The sequence below is a fragment of the Scyliorhinus torazame genome, chromosome 5 (genome assembly GCF_047496885.1).
Source record: "Scyliorhinus torazame isolate Kashiwa2021f chromosome 5, sScyTor2.1, whole genome shotgun sequence".
NCBI classification, from domain to species: Eukaryota; Metazoa; Chordata; class Chondrichthyes; order Carcharhiniformes; family Scyliorhinidae; genus Scyliorhinus; species Scyliorhinus torazame.
The window spans coordinates 294516550-294534013 of record NC_092711.1 but is presented as its reverse complement, the minus strand read 5'-3'; the positions used below and the strand labels follow the sequence as shown (position 1 = coordinate 294534013).

The following is a 17464-nucleotide window of genomic DNA, read 5'->3' as shown; positions in this document are numbered from 1 at the left end:
ATAGACTGAGGCTCGAGGGGGTCAGGAAATGATCCACTAAGCAGAGTGAATCACTTCTACTCTGCTAATGTAACCAAGCTGTTTGATATGGCTGATTTCAGTTGGACTTCTCATCTCTGGGTGACACTCTACTGTTGGAAGGGCACTGCCAACAGTTCTGTTGAAAGCCATGCACAAATGTTATTTGCTGTTTCAGACCAAGTCTGTATTTTTTCCATGCTTTCTAGGTTGATCAGGGCTATTTCAGTGGCGTTGAGTGGAATAGAATGATGATAACAGCCTCATTCCTTTCCTTTTATCGCAATAGGAGATTATTAAAACAACTGAAGATAGTTGAGTTAACCCTGGCAGTGATGCTCTCAACAATGGCCTAACGTTCTCAACAATCTTAAATAGATTATTAATTCAGCAACATAAAGGGTGTTGGTGACTTTTGGTCTGTTGCTTTACTAATCTGTAGGAAAGCTGTCTTGACTTGTACTTTAGATGTCAGTGAGAACTTTGCGGCCAACTGGGTTTAATTGGCTGGCAACTAGCTCAGTAACTTGTACACCAGTCTGTATTCAACAGTTCAAATGGACCGTTTAACTCCATTACAATGGTTTTATGAGCCAGCAATTGGGTTGTAATTTAAAAATATTAATTGGCCATGTATCCAACACAAAAGCAAAATGCTAGAAATCTTATATAAAAACCAGAAATACTGAGCAGATCAGACAGCACTTGTGGAGAGAAACTGTCTGACCTGGCGAGAATTTTTCTGTTCTTGTTTTGTGTATCCAAGAATCACTAAAGAACAGCTAAAACGCAGTAGCCAGTAATGTAAATCTGTTAAGTACCACTTCCAGGTTTACCTTCGTCCACTGCTCTGCTGCCAAACTGTAGAAGACTGACTTTATCAGTGTAAACACTGCTAACACCAGGAGCTGACTACCACATTCCTGGAATCCAAAATTTAAAGTCTACTTGCATGGCCTAAATGAGGGAATTTGTATAGTCTTTCATGACCTCCCAATTTCCCAAAACCTTTATGGTGGATTCGCTTTGGATGAGTATTCAGCAAGGTTTTAAAAAAAAAACTTGACAATGGTAATATTAGGCCAAGTAGAGTTACTTAATCAATTGCAAATACTGCATATGAAGTCTTGTGTTGCTTGTCCTGAAGGCGCTTCCTCAAATATCAAAATGACTGACAATTCTCCATTTGAGTGTGTTCAAGGTTTTTCCTAAAGTATTGAGATCCAGCTTGCAAATCCTGTCTTCCAGATTGTCTATATTTCTTTTATAAAAATATTTTATTGAGGGATTTGTGATTTTTGTGAACTTGATTTTCTCCAGACAGAGAAAGCTAGCCATGGCAGTGAGCCAGGTCTCTGACTTCAGGGCTTTGAGTCCTTCCAAGCTAATGGCCTTGGGAATTTGGGTCACATTGTGATCCAAAAAGATGAGGTGTTGGGTGTCTTAAAAAATATTAAGGTAGATAAGTCCCCAGGGCCTGATGGGATCTACCCCAGAATACTGAAGGAGGCTGGAGAGGAAATTGCTGAGGCCTTGACAGAAATCTTTGGATCCTCGCTGTCTTCAGGGGATGTCCCGGAGGACTGGAGAATAGCCAATGTTGTTCCTCTGTTTAAGAAGGGTAGCAAGGATAATCCCAGGAACTACAGGCCGGTGGGCCTTACTTCAGTGGTAGGGAAATTACTGGAGAGAATTCTTCGAGAGAGGATCTACTCCCATTTGGAAGCAAATGGACGTATTAGTGAGAGGCAGCACGGTTTTGTGAAGGGGCGGTCGTGTCTCACTAACTTGATAGAGTTTTTCGAGGAGGTCACTAAGATGATTGATGCAGGTAGGGCAGTGGATGTTGTCTATATGGACTTCAGTAAGGCCTTTGACAAGGTCCCTCATGGTAGGCTAGTACAAAAGGTGAAGTCACACGGGATCAGGGGTGAGCTGGCAAGGTGGATACAGAACTGGCTCGGCCATAGAAGGCGGAGAGTAGCAATGGAGGGATGCTTTTCTAATTGGAGGGCTGTGACCAGTGGTGTTCCACAGGGATCAGTGCTGGGACGTTTGCTCTTTGTAGTATATATAAATGATTTGGAGGAAAATGTAACTGGTCTGATTAGTAAGTTTGCAGACGACACAAAGGTTGGTGGAATTGCGGATAGCGATGAGGACAGTCGGAGGATACAGCAGGATTTAGATTGTCTGGAGACTTGGGCGGAGAAATGGCAGATGGAGTTTAATCCGGACAAATGTGAGGTAATGCATTTTGGAAGGTCTAATGCAGTTAGGGAATATACAGTGAATGGTAGAACCCTCAAGAGTATTGAAAGTCAGAGATCTAGGAGTACAGGTCCACAGGTCATTGAAAGGGGCAACACAGGTGGAGAAGGTAGTCCAGAAGGCATACGGCATGCTTGCCTTCATTGGCCGGGGCATTGAGTATAAGAATTGGCAAGTCATGTATAGAACCTTAGTTAGGTCACACTTGGAGTATAGTGTTCAATTCTGGTCGCCACACTACCAGAAGGATGTGGAGGCTTTAGAGAGGGTGCAGAAGAGATTTACCAGAATGTTGCCTGGTATGGAGGGCATTAGCTATGAGGAGCGGTTGAATAAGCTCGGTTTGTTCTCACTGGAACGAAGGAGGTTGAGGGGAGACCTGATAGAGGTATACAAAATTATGAGGGGCATAGACAGAGTGGATAGTCAGAGGCTTTTCCCCAGGGTAGAGGGGTCAATTACTAGGGGGCATAGGTTTAAGGTGAGAGGGGCAAGGTTTAGAGTAGATGTACGAGGCAAGTTTTTTACACAGAGGGTAGTGGGTGCCTGGAACTCGCTACTGGAGGAGGTGGTGGAAGCAGGGACGATAGGGACATTTAAGGGGCATCTTGACAAATACATGAGTAGGATGGGAATAGAAGGATACGGACCCAGGAAGTGTAGAAGATTGTAGTTTAGTCGGGCAGCATGGTCGGCACGGGCTTGGAGGGCCGAAGGGCTTGTTCCTGTGCTGTACATTTCTTTGTTCTTTGTTCTAATGGTATCCGTCTCCAGGTTACCAGGGAGGCAAAGGCCAGAATGTCTGCCTCTTTCTCCTCCTGGACTCCCGGATCCTCCGACACTCTGAAAATCGTCACATCTGGACATGACATCTGCAAACTCCTGCCAGAATCCCCTAAGCTTCAGGCAGGCCCAGAACATATGAACATGGTTTGCTGGTCCTTCCACACACCTTGCACATCTGTCTTCTATCCCAAAGAACCTGCTCATCCGGGCCGCTGTCATATGTGCCCGGTGAACGACCTTAAATTGTATCAGGCTGAGCCTGGCGCATGATGTGGACACGTTGACTCTACTCAACGCATCCGCCCAGAGACCAACCTCTTTCTCGCCTCTTAACTCCTCTTCCCATTTGTGTTTCAGCTCCTCGGTCTGCGTCTCCTCTGACCCCATGAGTTCCTTGTAAATGTCCGAAACCCTCCCCTCTCCCACCCATACTCTGGAAACTACCCTGTCCTGTATCCCCCTTGGTGATAGGAGCGGCAAGGTTGAGACCTGCCTGCGTAGCAAGTCCTGTGCCTGCAGGTACCTAAACCCATTACCTCCCGTCAATTCGAATTTCTCCTCCAACTCCCTCAGGCTGGGAAAGCTCCCCTCTATGAACATATCTCCCATCCTCAATCCCTGCTCTTTGCCATCTCTGAAACCCTCCGTCCATCCTCCCTGGGGCAAACCGTGATTATTGCAGTTAAAGCCAAAGATCACCTTGTTTTCCCGTGGAATAAAGATGGGGAGAAACAGGTATCTCGGGATGACCGTCATTTTCATTGCCTGTACCCTCCCAGCCAGTGATAGCGGGAGCATGTCCCACCTTCGGAAGTCTTCCGTCATTTGGTCCACCAGTCGGATCAAATTTAGCTTATGTAGCCGTTCCCGTGCCACCTGGATGCCTCGATACCGAAAGCTTCCCTCTACAACTCTAAACGATAACTCCCAAAGTCGCCTCTCCTGCCCCCTTGTCTGGATCGCGAACATTTCACTTCTCCCCATGTTCAATTTATAACCTGTAAAACGGCCAAATTCCCCCAGAATCCTCAATTTCTTCCATCCCTTCTAGTGTGTCCGAAACATATAGGAGCAGGTCATCTGCATATCGCGAGACTGTGTTCCACCCCTCCCCAGATCAGCCCCTTGAAGCTCTGTGCAATTGCCAGCGGCTCTATGGCCAGCGCAATCAGCAGTGGGGAGAGCGGGCATCCCTGCCTCGTCCCCCGGTGCAGCCTAAAATAGCCTGATTTCAACCTGTTTGTCCGTACGCTCGCCACAGGCGCCTGATACAGCAGCCTAAGCCAGTCGATGAAGCCCCGTCCAAACCCAAACCGCCCCAGCACCTCCCATAGGTCAGATTGTCTTTGTACCCAAGTTTGAGCTGTTGTGTAGTACAAATTCCTGTGCTCAACTGGCTGTCAAGTACTACCTATAATTTCATAGAATTTACAGTGCAGAAGGAGGCCATTCGGCCCATGGAGTCTGCACCGGCTCTTGGAAAGAGCACCCTACTCCAGGTCAACACTTCCACCCTTTCCCCGTAACCCAGTAACCTCACCCAACACTAAGGGCAATTTAGCATGGCCAATCCACCTAACCACATCTTTGGACTGTGGGAGGAAACCGAAGCACCCGGAGGAAACCCACGCGCACACGGGGAGGATGTGCAGACTCCGCACAGACAGTGACCCAAGCCGGAATTGAACCAGGGACCCTGGAGCTGTGAAGCAATTGTGTTATCCACAATGCTACTGTGCTGCCCTTTAATATGCTTATGTAGCCGTATAATTTAATATGCAGAAATCTTCTGTGCCAACTACAGTCATGATGAACATATTCTTAACACCAAGTACACAGCACTTTGTAAGAACCTCATTGTTGGGGATTTTGTCCTGCTGTTTGATGTTGCAAATAGATCTCAGCCACTGAAGATGGGATGCTTCTAGTTTTGTGATGTGCTGGTAGGTTGTCCAAGTCTTGCACCCATAAAGAAGTGATGTAAGAGCCACTGCCAAGTAGACAAATATTTGTTTTGAGAGACATTCTGTGCACTCTGGTCTGAGTCAGTCTGTCAAATGCTGAGCTTGCCTTTGTCAGGAAATGGTTGGTTAGTGCGGTGTTGTTATTGGAGAGAGGATACTCCCAAGATAGCAAAACTTTATACTTGCTGTGTTATTGATAGTAGCTGAGGTACATGGCTAGGGATGGGTTGGTACAAGATCTGTTTCTGTGGAAAAATGATCAAGCAGAAAAATGTCCTCAAGTGTATGTGCTATGAGAGCGCAGTCATCGGCAAACAAGAGTACTCAGCTGTCCAATAACCTTTTGTGCAAGCCTTGAGTCTTTGCAAGTTAGAGGTTGCCTTTTTACCTGAATTGAATGTGTACTGGGACAAGATCTTTGAATGCATATAGTCAATGCAAAAAGTATGGTCACCGTTATAATGTAGGCCAAACAGCAGTTAGTTATCATGCAGTAATAAAACAATCTGTGCTTTCGATCTTTCTCTTCCTCCTGTAGATGGGCAGATGTGTTAAAAGGGAAACTCGTGCTAAAATCTAACATGAACTACCCATAACCTTCTGCCTCGAGTGCATGATGTGACTGACTCATAAAAATGAGTTCAACATCAGTATATCCATGGAATAGGTGATCAGCTGAGATCTGCAATAGGCACATCCCACTAACTTTACTCCACTTTATCATCGCCGCAACATCTGTTATAATGATGCTGCCCTGCTGTTTGTCTCAATCGAAGATTCCACTTCATTATGGTTGATGGGGCCCTCTACCATGCCTGTTCAATTTACCACACTCTCAAACTTTAGCCCCCATCCACTAAACTGTGATGGGTTTTCTTGAGCTTGCCTTCCATTTCTGCAATATTAACCTCACCAAACACATCTTTCCCACACCCTGGTCCACTCGATCATCCTCCTTCCTATGCAAGTATAGGAGATGTAACACCTGCACTTTTAGCTCTTCCCTCCCCCACCGTCCGCAGCCCCAAACACTCCCCAAGTAAAACTACAGTTTACTGGTACTTCATTAGTACACTGTATTCACTGCTGCTCCCTATTTGTATTTTTTTCAAAACATTTTTCCTGTGGCCCATTTTTGCCATCCTTAGTGACCCTCCATTACTTGCGTTTAATGTGTGATATGAACCTGTTTGGTCCTCACAATCTCACTTTCAATGTCACATTTCTGCTAAGGACTTCAGATGATTTAACATCAAGAGGTTTGTCCTCTAACTTGCCATGCTTAGTCTTGAAATGCCGTTGAAGTTTTGAGGCTTTTAATCTTTCATTTGCTTCCTGCACACATTAACTTTACATCCTGATTTGCAGTGGCACAATTAATAAAGCCATATCTCAAGAAATCATCTTTATGCTGATTTGTTCCTGTTTTCAGCTACTTCATGGGTTGTTCACCAGAGGCCCTGGAGTTCACACCAGCACTGCTGGCAGTTACAAAAATGGAGGAATCTCCATCGGGAATGCTGCGACAATTATATTTAAAAAAAAAAAAAAAAAAAAAAAATTGCATCCTTGTCCAGGATCCCTGCAAAGAAAGATTACAAAAAAGATTTGGACTTGAGTATGTGTAATTTCATTGCCTCCTTGATGAACAATTACATTTTTTGCTTTCTTGCCACAGCTATAATTTTAGTAAATGCAGCAATTTGTGTTCTTAAAACCACTAGGACCGTTGATTTTCTTTTTGAAATGTGTTTATTAAATATGGATATACTAGTAGACCATAGGTCCGCTAAACACACATTGCTCAGTTAATCTAAGAGACAATGATATTGATGGAGACTAAACTGCATTGGTAGCAACCCAAACTGCTTGCGTGACTTCCTTCTAGGCATAATAGAGCATTTCTTGTTGGTGCTTTTTTTGGTGGTGTTGTAAATGTGATATACAGGTCCATGCACTACAATATTTTATAATCCTGACGAATCAGCAAAAATCTTCCGCAAGGAACTGTTTCCTTACAATTTTTTTAAAAACAATTTAATTTTTCCAGTAATGTTTGCATATTCTGACTTGTTTTCGAGTGTTTTACCTTCGGAAGGATTTCAAGGCCATAAAGAAGAGATTTGTTAAAATGATGCTGGTGATGGGGGTTGCAGGTTTGAAAACTGATTCTTCTTCGGGTTGGAAGGAAATCTGTTGGGAGGTGAATTGAAGACTTGATTTGGGAACTGACTCTGTATGTACGCAAAATGGCCACTCTGATTTTTATGTTCTTTGTCTCTTTTCTTCCCCAATAATATTCATTGTGGAAGTATTGTGAACTGAGATGGATAGTGATAGGTGGCACTGTGCTTAACACTGCTACCTCATCCGTGTCTGCGTAGGTTTCCTCTGGGTGCTCTGGTTTCCTCCCGCAGTCCAAAGATGTGCAGGTTAGGTGGATTGGCCATGCTAAATTGTTCTAGGTGTCCAAAATGGTTGGGTGGGGTTACGGGGGTAGGGTAGAGGTGTGGACTTGGGGAGGATGGTCTTTCCAAAGGGCCGGTGCAGACTCGATGGGCTGAATGGCCTCCTTCTGCACTGTAAATTCTATACAGTGCCAGAGACTCTGATTCGATTCTGACCTCTGGTGACTGTGGAAACTCAGTGATTCTCCCTGTGTCTGCATGGGTTTCCTCCGGGTGCCTCATGGGTTTCCTCTGGGTGCTCTGGCTTCCTCCCACAGCCAATCCACCTAACCTGCACATCGTTGGACTATGTTAAAATTTCCCCTAGGTGGGGTTGGAGGGATAGGGTGGAGGATTGGGTCTAGGTAGGATCCTCGTCCAGAGGGTCAGTGCAGACTCAAATGGCCAAATGATCACCCCCTGCACTGGAAGCATTCTATGATAGACTTCAAAAAGACATAGGCTGGTGGAATGGACAGACAGGCATCACATGAAATTTAATGTGGAGAAAATGTGAAGTGATTCATTGGTTAAAAAGAGTCAGGAGAAGCGATATAAAATAAAGGATACAATTTAAATGGGCTGCAGGAGCAGAGGGATCTGGGGTATATGGACACAACTTTGAAGGTGATGGGACAGTTTGAGGAAGTAGTTAATAAAGCAGCGAGGCTTCGTAATGGGGGCATAAAGTACAAAAACAAGGAAGAGATAAAGAGATAAAAGTGTATAAAACCGGTTTGGCCTGTCCAGTTCCAGGCACTGCACTTTAGGAAGGATGTGAAGGCATTAGAGGATAGATTAGTAAATATATAGCTGCTCCTCTCAGAAGATTGAGATATTCAAAATTGTGAGTCACGACAGTAGATACTGAGAAACTGTTCCCATTAGCAGAAGGATCTAGAATCAGTGGATACTGACTTAAGGTCATTGGCAATGGTGACATGAGGAGAAATCTTTCTATCCAGTGTATGGTTGGGTTCTGCAATCTACTGCCTGGTGGAGGTAGATTCAACCGAGGCCATCAAAAGAGAAGATGATTGGCAGGGGAGTGGGGGGGGGGGTAAGTGACTTCTTGCAGATTTGGCATCAACATGATGGGGCTGATTGGTGCCTTTTGTACTGTAACTGTTCTATTTATACAGCTGTTGACCTTGATTTGAGAAGCAGAAACCGCTTGATGTATTGTAGGGAATAAGAGGAATTGCAACAGATTGGTGCCATCAAAATGGATAGTGGAGGAAAGTAATGCAAAAGCTTGTGAGTTAGGCATGACAAGACCTGTTGCTGTCATTGTAGACTAATTTGTTTACATGTCATGTACTTATGCCCAACCAGATTAAAGTGGAGAGTGATTAAGTGAATTGAAATGATGGTAACAAAGAGGACAATTATTTGTAATGACTGGGTCAAAATATTAGGATTCTAAATGAGCAACCGGTGAAGGTAGTATGAAGAATAATGGAAGAAAGTCAGTATTGAATTTGGAGGAGGTAACTGGTGGGCGTACTGAAGAAAAATTCTGAAGATTGGGCGTGAAGCTGGTGAATAGGGGTGGTGGCCGCTGGTGGCGGAAATGGGAAGGAGAGACCGACCTGAAAGACACCTTGGATATTTGGAAGCTGATTATGAACTACTTGAGCCCTAAAGCCCCTTGTGCATAATATTCAACACTTGTTCAAGTTTTCTTTCAGAAGGAAGACACTATTGCCTTCCCTATTTCTGTTGGGGGAATAACTCTGCAATTAAGTAAGCACTTCAATAGGTCAGCAATGCTGTGTTTGCACAGCTGATGCACTGTTACCTAATTGTCCATGTTGTATCATGTGCTGTTCCATTACTTGTATAATTGGTATACATGCACGATGTATTGGTACGACAATTGACTTGCATGTGGAAGAACATTTTGTAGGTCTGCACAAAAATCTGAATCTTAAAGCACAACAATTTTTCTTTTTGCAGACAAATCTTCCCATTTTTAAGATGAAGGACTCTTGTGTGCGCAGGCGATATAGCGACTTTGAGTGGTTGAAAAGTGAATTGGAGAGGGACAGTAAGGTAATGTGGAAAAGTAATTTTTAAAATAAATTTAAGAGTACCCAATTATTTTTTTCGAATGGGCAGTTAAGTGTGGCCAATTCACCTACCCTGCATATCTTTGGGGTTGTGGGGGTGAAACACACAGACATGGGAGAATGTGCAAACTCCATACAGTGGGCTGGGATCGAACCCGAGTCCTCTGCACCGTAGGCAGCAGTGCTAACCACTGGTCCACCGTGCTGCTCTGGAAAAAGGGGTTAACGGTCCAAAAGTATGTTAGGATATATATCTCTTATTGAAGTTGGAAAGAAGAACATTTTTTTTCAAAAGTGAAAGTAAATAAAACACATGCTGCAAATGGTGTACTTCTCATTTGAATAGCTTTTGAGATATCTAGCCTCATTGTGGTCAGTGGCAAAGCGACTGACTTGAAAGCTGCTCACAAGGATCGAATGATTTCTGTGGGGCAGACTTGCCTTTTCCTGATTGCAATTTAAGTATGGCTCCAAGCATTGCTCAATAGTAGTGCCAGCAAGCTGAGGATACACCAGTTACAATGAAGTCTTCTCAGTCAGCAAACCTTGAAGTAAAGAGCACATAATTTAAAACATTTTTTATTATTTCAATTATTGTGATGACTTGGATAGTAACGCCTCTCCTGGCGATATCTGCCCTCTATCAAAAGGTGCACGCATGAGTGTAATGGAATGCTCTCCAGTTGCTTGGATGAGTGCAGCTCCAACAACACTCCAACCTCAACCATCCATGACAAAGCAGCCCACTTGATCATCCCGACCAGCACCTTTAACATTTGTTCCCTCCACCACTGCCACTGACACTGGCACACAAAATGTACCATAAATAAGATCACTGCAGCAACACACCAAGGCTTCATTGACAGCATCTTCCAGACCCGCAACCTCCAAGGACAATGGCATTAAACACTGCCACCTCCAAATCACACCCCATCCTGATTTGGAACTTTGTTCACTCTGATTCAAAATCCTGGAACTCCCTACCCATCAGCACTCTTGTGTACTTGCACTACATGGACTGCAGCGGTTTGTTTCAAGAAAGTGTCTCTCTTGTCACCTCCATGGGCAGTTAAGGGTGACATTATTATTATTATTTAACAAATGCCGGGCTTACCAGTGATGTCCATGTTCCATAAAATAATGTTTTTTTAAAACACATTCTTTGGGAATATTTATCTCACGTAACATTAGCTTTCCCGGACCAGTGAGGAAATTCAACAGAAATAATGAAGTAATGGTTGCAAATGCTGACCGTTTCACCATCAATGCTGTTGCAAAGCTCATCTCTCTCTCTCTCTCTCTCCCTCACCCCACTGTGCTGCAATTTATTAATCCTGGCATTTATAAAAAAAAAAAAAAAATTGAGTGGTTTATTTCAGCAGGAAGGAGCTCTCTTAGCAAGGGATGTGATTCTTGGTTGCCTAATAACCAACAGTGTTTGAATGCAGCTGGGCTACCATTATAAATTGGATGTTTCTCTTTGCAATGATGTTGGAAAGCTGCTTCAAGATAATCTTCCACAATTCTGTCTTGTCTACACTTTAACCATGCCGGAAGCATAGTGGTAGTGAGAAACTGAGCATTTAGAGTTTTAATAACCAGTGAGAGGATTTTCCACGTTTTTGAATGTTTTCTGTCTGTATTGGAAAGTGGGTGGCAGCAAAATAGTGACCAGTGAGTGTACTGAATTTTCACAGTTGTAGTGATTTTTAAAATCTTGCAACAATCCAATCATGCTGTATAGTAACTTCTGCACATTATGCTCTTTGGAGCTGAAGATGCATTGATTTTTGAAAATGTGCTTTCTCAAATACTATTTTTAAAAATGCTTCGGCAGTGGGAACTAGGGAAGGAAATGTTCAATGCATTACATTATCTATTGTTTTTTGTATAATTCACTGCAGATCGTTGTGCCACCGTTGCCAGGAAAAGCTTTGAAACGTCAGCTCCCATTTAGAATGGATGAAGGAATTTTTGAAGAGTCCTTTATTGAAGAAAGAAGAGTTGGATTAGAACAATTCATTAACAAGTAAATCTTGTGACTAGCTCCTACACATCCTTCCCATTAGAGAAGGTTTTCCAATTCAATCATCTTTGCAGTTCCAGTTTCTCTTACATGTAACTTCAATCTTTTGCAAGAGCAAGAATGTATGAGCAACCTCGTGACCGGTCACATCCCCAATGGCCTGCCACATCCCTATCTTTCAATAGCTGGAAAAGACCTGTTGAGACAATACATATGTCCAAGCAATTTATTTGCCTCTAGCTACTGATCCTGGAATCACATCATTACTGGTTTTGTCTTCTAACTTTTTTAAAAAAAAACTTTTGCAATACCAAACCATAAGCTAAAATTGAGCTTTTCACAACTTTAATAGATTGTAGTAACAGGTGGAAATGGTGAAAGTTAGCTTAAATTTGTTACTGGAAGAATGAAGGGAAAGTTTTTAATTTTGTTTGAGATTGTTAGGAAATTGATGGCTTTGCCTGAAAATTGGCACAGAATTGTGGGGCAAAATACAGATTAAGTGGCATTATAATAGTTGTTTGCAACTGGCGAAACCGACTTGCCATACAGCTTGAAATATATAATTGCGATCCATTTTCAGTGCTTTAATTGGTTGAGGCGGTTATTGAACACCATTCTTGATGACTTTTTCCTTGCTAATTTATCCCTCTCTTTAGAATTGCAGGTCATCCATTGGCTCAGAATGAACGCTGCCTGCACATGTTCTTGCAAGAGGAAAGCATCGATAGGAATTATGTACCTGGCAAAGTACGTCAGTAGGGCAACTTAAGTGCTTTGGCCTTTCCTCCAATGAATTACCTTTTATTTTAAAAGTTATGTACTTTCATATCACTTGCCTTTAATCTGAACTGTTCAAAAAGTAAACACTGCTGGTTTCATGACTATAATGTGGCTTTTTAACATCCTTTTCAAACTTTCTGAATTCCAGCAGAGACAGCATGAGGCCTGTTAAGTTCAGAAATGAGCATCAGGACTTTGTGCCACTGGTTTGACATCTATGCTCGGTTTCAGGTTTTCAGGTCAAGACAATATAACATTTTCTCTTTTTTTTTTTTTACATCTTCCAACCAAATCTCACCTTTACTTCACTTGGAGGAAAATAAAAGTTCATTAAAGCTGAGCTCACAGATCTCTGGATGTTAAATACAATTTCTAATTTTTGTATGGCTTGATGCAAATGGTGCTTAAACTTGTAACTGTTCATATTGTAACTGCTAAAGCTTGTGACCTGTAAAAGTTTGCTATATTGAAAAACTACTGTAGAACAATTTGTCTAAAGATTCTTAAGCTGTTCCTAAAGCTTTTCTTTAAAGTTTTCCCTTTGAAGATACCGTGATGGATACTTGGAGTACAGATTACCCCTTCCTCTCTTACTGTATCAACATATTTTTTGTTCTGTATGCACTGAATGGCTTTATACAGACTTATTTCTTAAGAGCACTGCAAATAGACAAAAGTAAAATTGTAAGATTTCTAAACCCATTGAGATCAACAATGTTAAGTGTTTACACCTGTGTGTACTTGCGTGTAGCTAGGCTTTAATAAATAAATGTAATCAACATAAATTTGGCAACGTCTGCCAGTATGTTGGCATCATACCTTTTTATTTTTATTTTCTTGACCAAAATTGGCCAAAAATTAGAAGCTCTGGGGAATACCAGATCTAACTTTCACTCTTAAGGGAGCAAAATATCAGGTGTGCTACAATTGTTCTCTTTGATGTACAGTTGCTGAGTGTTAAACATTGCTGCAAAATGTATATAAGCTTTATTTAAAAAGTCTTGAGGTGCAGTGTCAACTTTGTAAATGACTATTTGTTGGCTAACTGTTCTACCAAAGTTGATTGTACACTATTAAACATTCAGTAACAAAAATAAGTGTTTTAAAACATTCCTACTGATGTAGTGAAACTGAATTGAGGGGGAAAAATGTACTGCAAGCAAGTAAGCTGGATATTGTGCAAGGACATGTGTGGGAAGTGTGGGAAATGTTATCATTGGCTCCAAGCATAAACTTTAAACTGCATCAGATTAATTTCTGGTTTCTAGTCTCCATTAGATTTCTTGAATCCTTGCATGTTCATCCTTTCGTATTGTATTTCCGTGTCACTTTTTTGTATTCTGAATCCAGAAGTGAAATGCTGCTGCTTCAACTGGAAATAAATATTTGTGGAAACTGTTGTGGTTACCTCGGTACTCATTGTTGAACTTTTTATATCTTCGTAAATATTTAATTCTGTGGCTGGTTTTGAAATCTATTAACTTAAATTTAGTGCAGGCAAAACCTTTTTTTTTTTCTGGGAGAAAAAAAAAATCACATTGTAGAGCAAGTGTTAAAGCAATATTCCCATCTAGTTACTGCTAAAACTGGTCTAAAGTAAAGTATCACTGGCATCTCTTACCAGCTGCTGCCTTTTTGATCACTGGCTATATTTGAGATTTCAGCTACTTTTTGTTTATTCCTTTGTTCTGCTACAAACTTGCTTTGCTTCAAGTGATAATGTTCCAGGTAGATAAAGATGCTAAGTGAATATCTGATTTTTAGTCAGTTCACTGCAATTGGTTATTGGCCCCAGAGTTCTGCAACATAGCACTTGCACATAATTGTATTTGGGTATTTTTCATTTTTTATAAACGTGTAGTGAGTGATTGTTGTGGGGGTGGGTTCTGTCTACTTCAGTCAATAGTCTACTTCTGTTAAACTACCAATTTTGTGATTTTTGTTTTTTTCCCCTAATCCAGATTCTGTGTAAGTGGACTACTAAAGACTAGTAGGGGAAGCAAATCTGAGTCACCTGCAGCTCTTTGGATGGAAAGGCTGTTAACCTGAAGAAATTACAATTGTTAGTCTCAATGTTTCACTCTGTTACCACTGTCTTGCTGTCTTTCCTTTTTTTTTTTTTACTGCTTATACTCTACTTTTGCATGTGGATAACCTTTGCAGTCGACACTAGTTAGTCATTTTGTCCATTTTCGAATTCAGCAAAAAGTTGCAGTTTTTGTTTCCAACTCATCTGGGAAATGGTTTAATAAATGTGATTCCACCTGATTTTTTTGGTGGGGTGTAGGCATTAGTGGATGGCCTTGAGGAAAGAAACCTCAACTGCTTGGTACCTAAAGCATATAGTCATATTGACTTGCAAGAGACTACAGATTTATTACTTGAATTGGGGTTCCTCTTGGTGTATTCACAGAATTTGAAGATGCATGAGATTGCCTCCTTTTTCTTTGGAACTGGGGCCTGAAATGTGTTCTTCCTTTGCTCCCTTGAAAATGGGTTGTTGCACATTGTTCTAGCCAGGAAGTTTAAACATTCATTAAATATTTGGGGAATTTGAAGCCTTTGGCTTTAGGCATGAAGGGTTTGGTGAAGTTTGAATGTGGCTAGTTTGGAGAAGGTACAACAACCCCAAACACTTTGTGAATGAAGATTCCCAAGATGGAGATCTTTTAGCCTGGGCCTCACATGTTTTGTGATGAAATAAAGAGCGATAAGGGGAAAAAAAGCAAACCAACCCAATTCGCTTAAACTCATTGGGCCATCAAGAGATTTGGTGTTCTTAAATAGTGCAGGACCAAATGGGCTTGGTATAAAGACAGTCATGGTTGGACATTCCCTTGAGCTATGCAGTTGTAATTGTAACAATACATTACCAGGTTATTGGCACTATACTATACTAGATGTGTGTATACACGAGAGACATATGTGGGTAGGTATGCCCTTTAATGAAGACTATGGATTCTCTCAGAATAACCTGTTGGGATGATGCTGCAGGATTATCTTTGCCAAAGATCATTACATATTGCAATCTGTACTTTTCCCTCTGAAACCAGAAATGAATCTGTATTAATGTGGATATACTGGTGCATGGAGCTGACAGTTGAATCTTGTATTCAGCCAATGTTGTCAGTGATAATGGTGTTCTCATAAGACATTCCACACAATGCAGAGTCCCTCCTGTATTAATTCATTTCTCTCTCGATACCTGAATTACATTGGTTTTAGTTTTATTTTCAATGCTTTTGTATAGGTCACTGGGAAAAGATAGCTCTTGCTATGTTAAACAGCCTTCTCTTTATCCAAAGTCATGTCTGATCTGTCCAAAATGTGTTCACTTATTGCATTCATATTAAACTACTGTAAAACCACCATTTCTGTTGAGCCTTTTATTTAATCTTTATTGTCACAAGTAGGCTTACATTTAACATTGCAATGAAGTTGCTGTGGAAAGCCCCTAGTCGCCACACTCTGGCACCTGTTTGGGTACACTGAGAATTCAGAATGACCAATTCACGCAACAAGACTTTTGGGACTTGTGGGAGGAAACCGGAGTACCTGGCAGAAGTCGACAGCGAACGTGCAGACTCTGCACCGAAGTGACCCAAGCTGGGAATCAAACCTGGGTCCCTGGTGCAGCGAAGCAACTGTGCTAACCACTGTGCTCTTTACATGCAATGTTTTATTACTATAACATTTCTGAAACTATCACCCTGCAGTTGAGTTACCAATTGCTATTGAAGTGGGCGTTCATTTTTTAAAAATCCTTTTCATGCTGAATACTGTTACAATTAGTTTGATTCCTGGTGATGCTATTCAATACTATTTTCCACCCTGCTTTCTTGCCGCTTTGCCCTCTGCCTGTTGCAGTGTTCCAATGAAGCTCACGCAAGTTCAAGATACAGCACCTCAATCAATTCTGACTTCCAACCCTCCCTCTGGACTCAATCGTTCAAACCATTTCAGACCATAATCTCTTCCTATTTTTGCTGGCTTTTCTTTACATATTTTATCTTTTATTACTATTTTTGCTGCTTCTATTCTTTGGCCCTGTATGACCGACTGACACTTTTCTTTCCCACTCTATCATAGACTTCACTTTGTTTATTTTAATCCTCCCATTGCCTCAAAAGTATATATATATTTCTAAATTTTCTGATGGAAGGTCATTGACCTGTACTTAAACTCTTCCACAGATGCTGCCTGACCTGCCTTCAGTATTTCCATTTTAATTTTCTTGAAACAAACTGAGTTAGATTTTGCCTTTACAATTAAATACAAATTGGCTTTAAGATAAGTTTAACCATAGTGATGTGGGATCTGGGGGAAGGAGGGAATAGGGCAAAACAGAAAATACTGGTAATATCTTCACTTAATGTTTTTTGGTGAGATACTAATTGACAAAATGAGTTTGTAAAACTCACTTTATTCTAGGGGCTGTTTAGCCCAGGGCTAAATCGCTGGCTTTGAAAGCCGACCAAGGCAGGCCAGCAGCACGGTTCGATTCCCGTAACAGCCTCCCCGAACAGGCGCTGGAATGTGGCGACTAGGGGCTTTTCACAGTAACTTCATTTGAAGCCTACTTGTGACAATAAGCGATTTTCATTTCATTTATTCGTTCTTCGAGATGTAGGGTCACTGGCTGGGCCAGTGTTTGTTGCCCCATCCCTAATTGACCTTGGACTGAGTGGCTTGCTAGTCCATTTCAAACAAAAGTACTGCACAGGAACTGGCCCGTCGGCCCTCCAAGCCTGTGCCGACCATGCTGCCCGTCTAAACAAATCTACACTTTCTGGGTCCGTATCCCTCTATTCCCATCCTATTCATATATTTGTCAAGATGCCCCTCATAATTTTGTCGACCTATCAGGTCACCCCTCAACCTCTGTCGTTCCAGTTAGAACAAACCGAGTTTATGCAATCGCTCCTCCTAGCTAATGCCCTTCATACCAGGCAACATCCTGGTAAATCTCTTCTGCACCTTCTCTAAAGCCTCCACATCCTTCTGGTAGTGTGGTGACCAGAATTGAACACTATACTCCACAAGTGTGGCCTAACTAAGATTCTATACAGCTGCAACATGATTTGCCAATTCTTATAC

General features: G+C 41.8%; 1 protein-coding gene across 2 annotated transcripts in view; it reads left to right on the top strand.

Moving 5' to 3' along the window:
* The window catches only part of LOC140421220 (sorting nexin-12), a 30315-nt gene extending 14580 nt beyond the window's left edge, over window positions 1-15735 (top strand). Inside the window, exons 2-5 of one of the 2 annotated variants that reach the window (XM_072505763.1) lie at window positions 9446-9541; window positions 11463-11587; window positions 12244-12334; window positions 14329-15735. In XM_072505763.1, coding sequence (XP_072361864.1) covers window positions 9446-9541; window positions 11463-11587; window positions 12244-12334; window positions 14329-14358 — 342 coding nt within the window. In that variant the 3' untranslated portion in view covers window positions 14359-15735. The remainder of the gene's footprint in view (window positions 1-9445; window positions 9542-11462; window positions 11588-12243; window positions 12335-14328) is intronic. The other variant, XM_072505764.1, reaches the window with a different exon arrangement.
* The last annotated feature ends 1729 nt before the right edge of the window (window positions 15736-17464 follow it).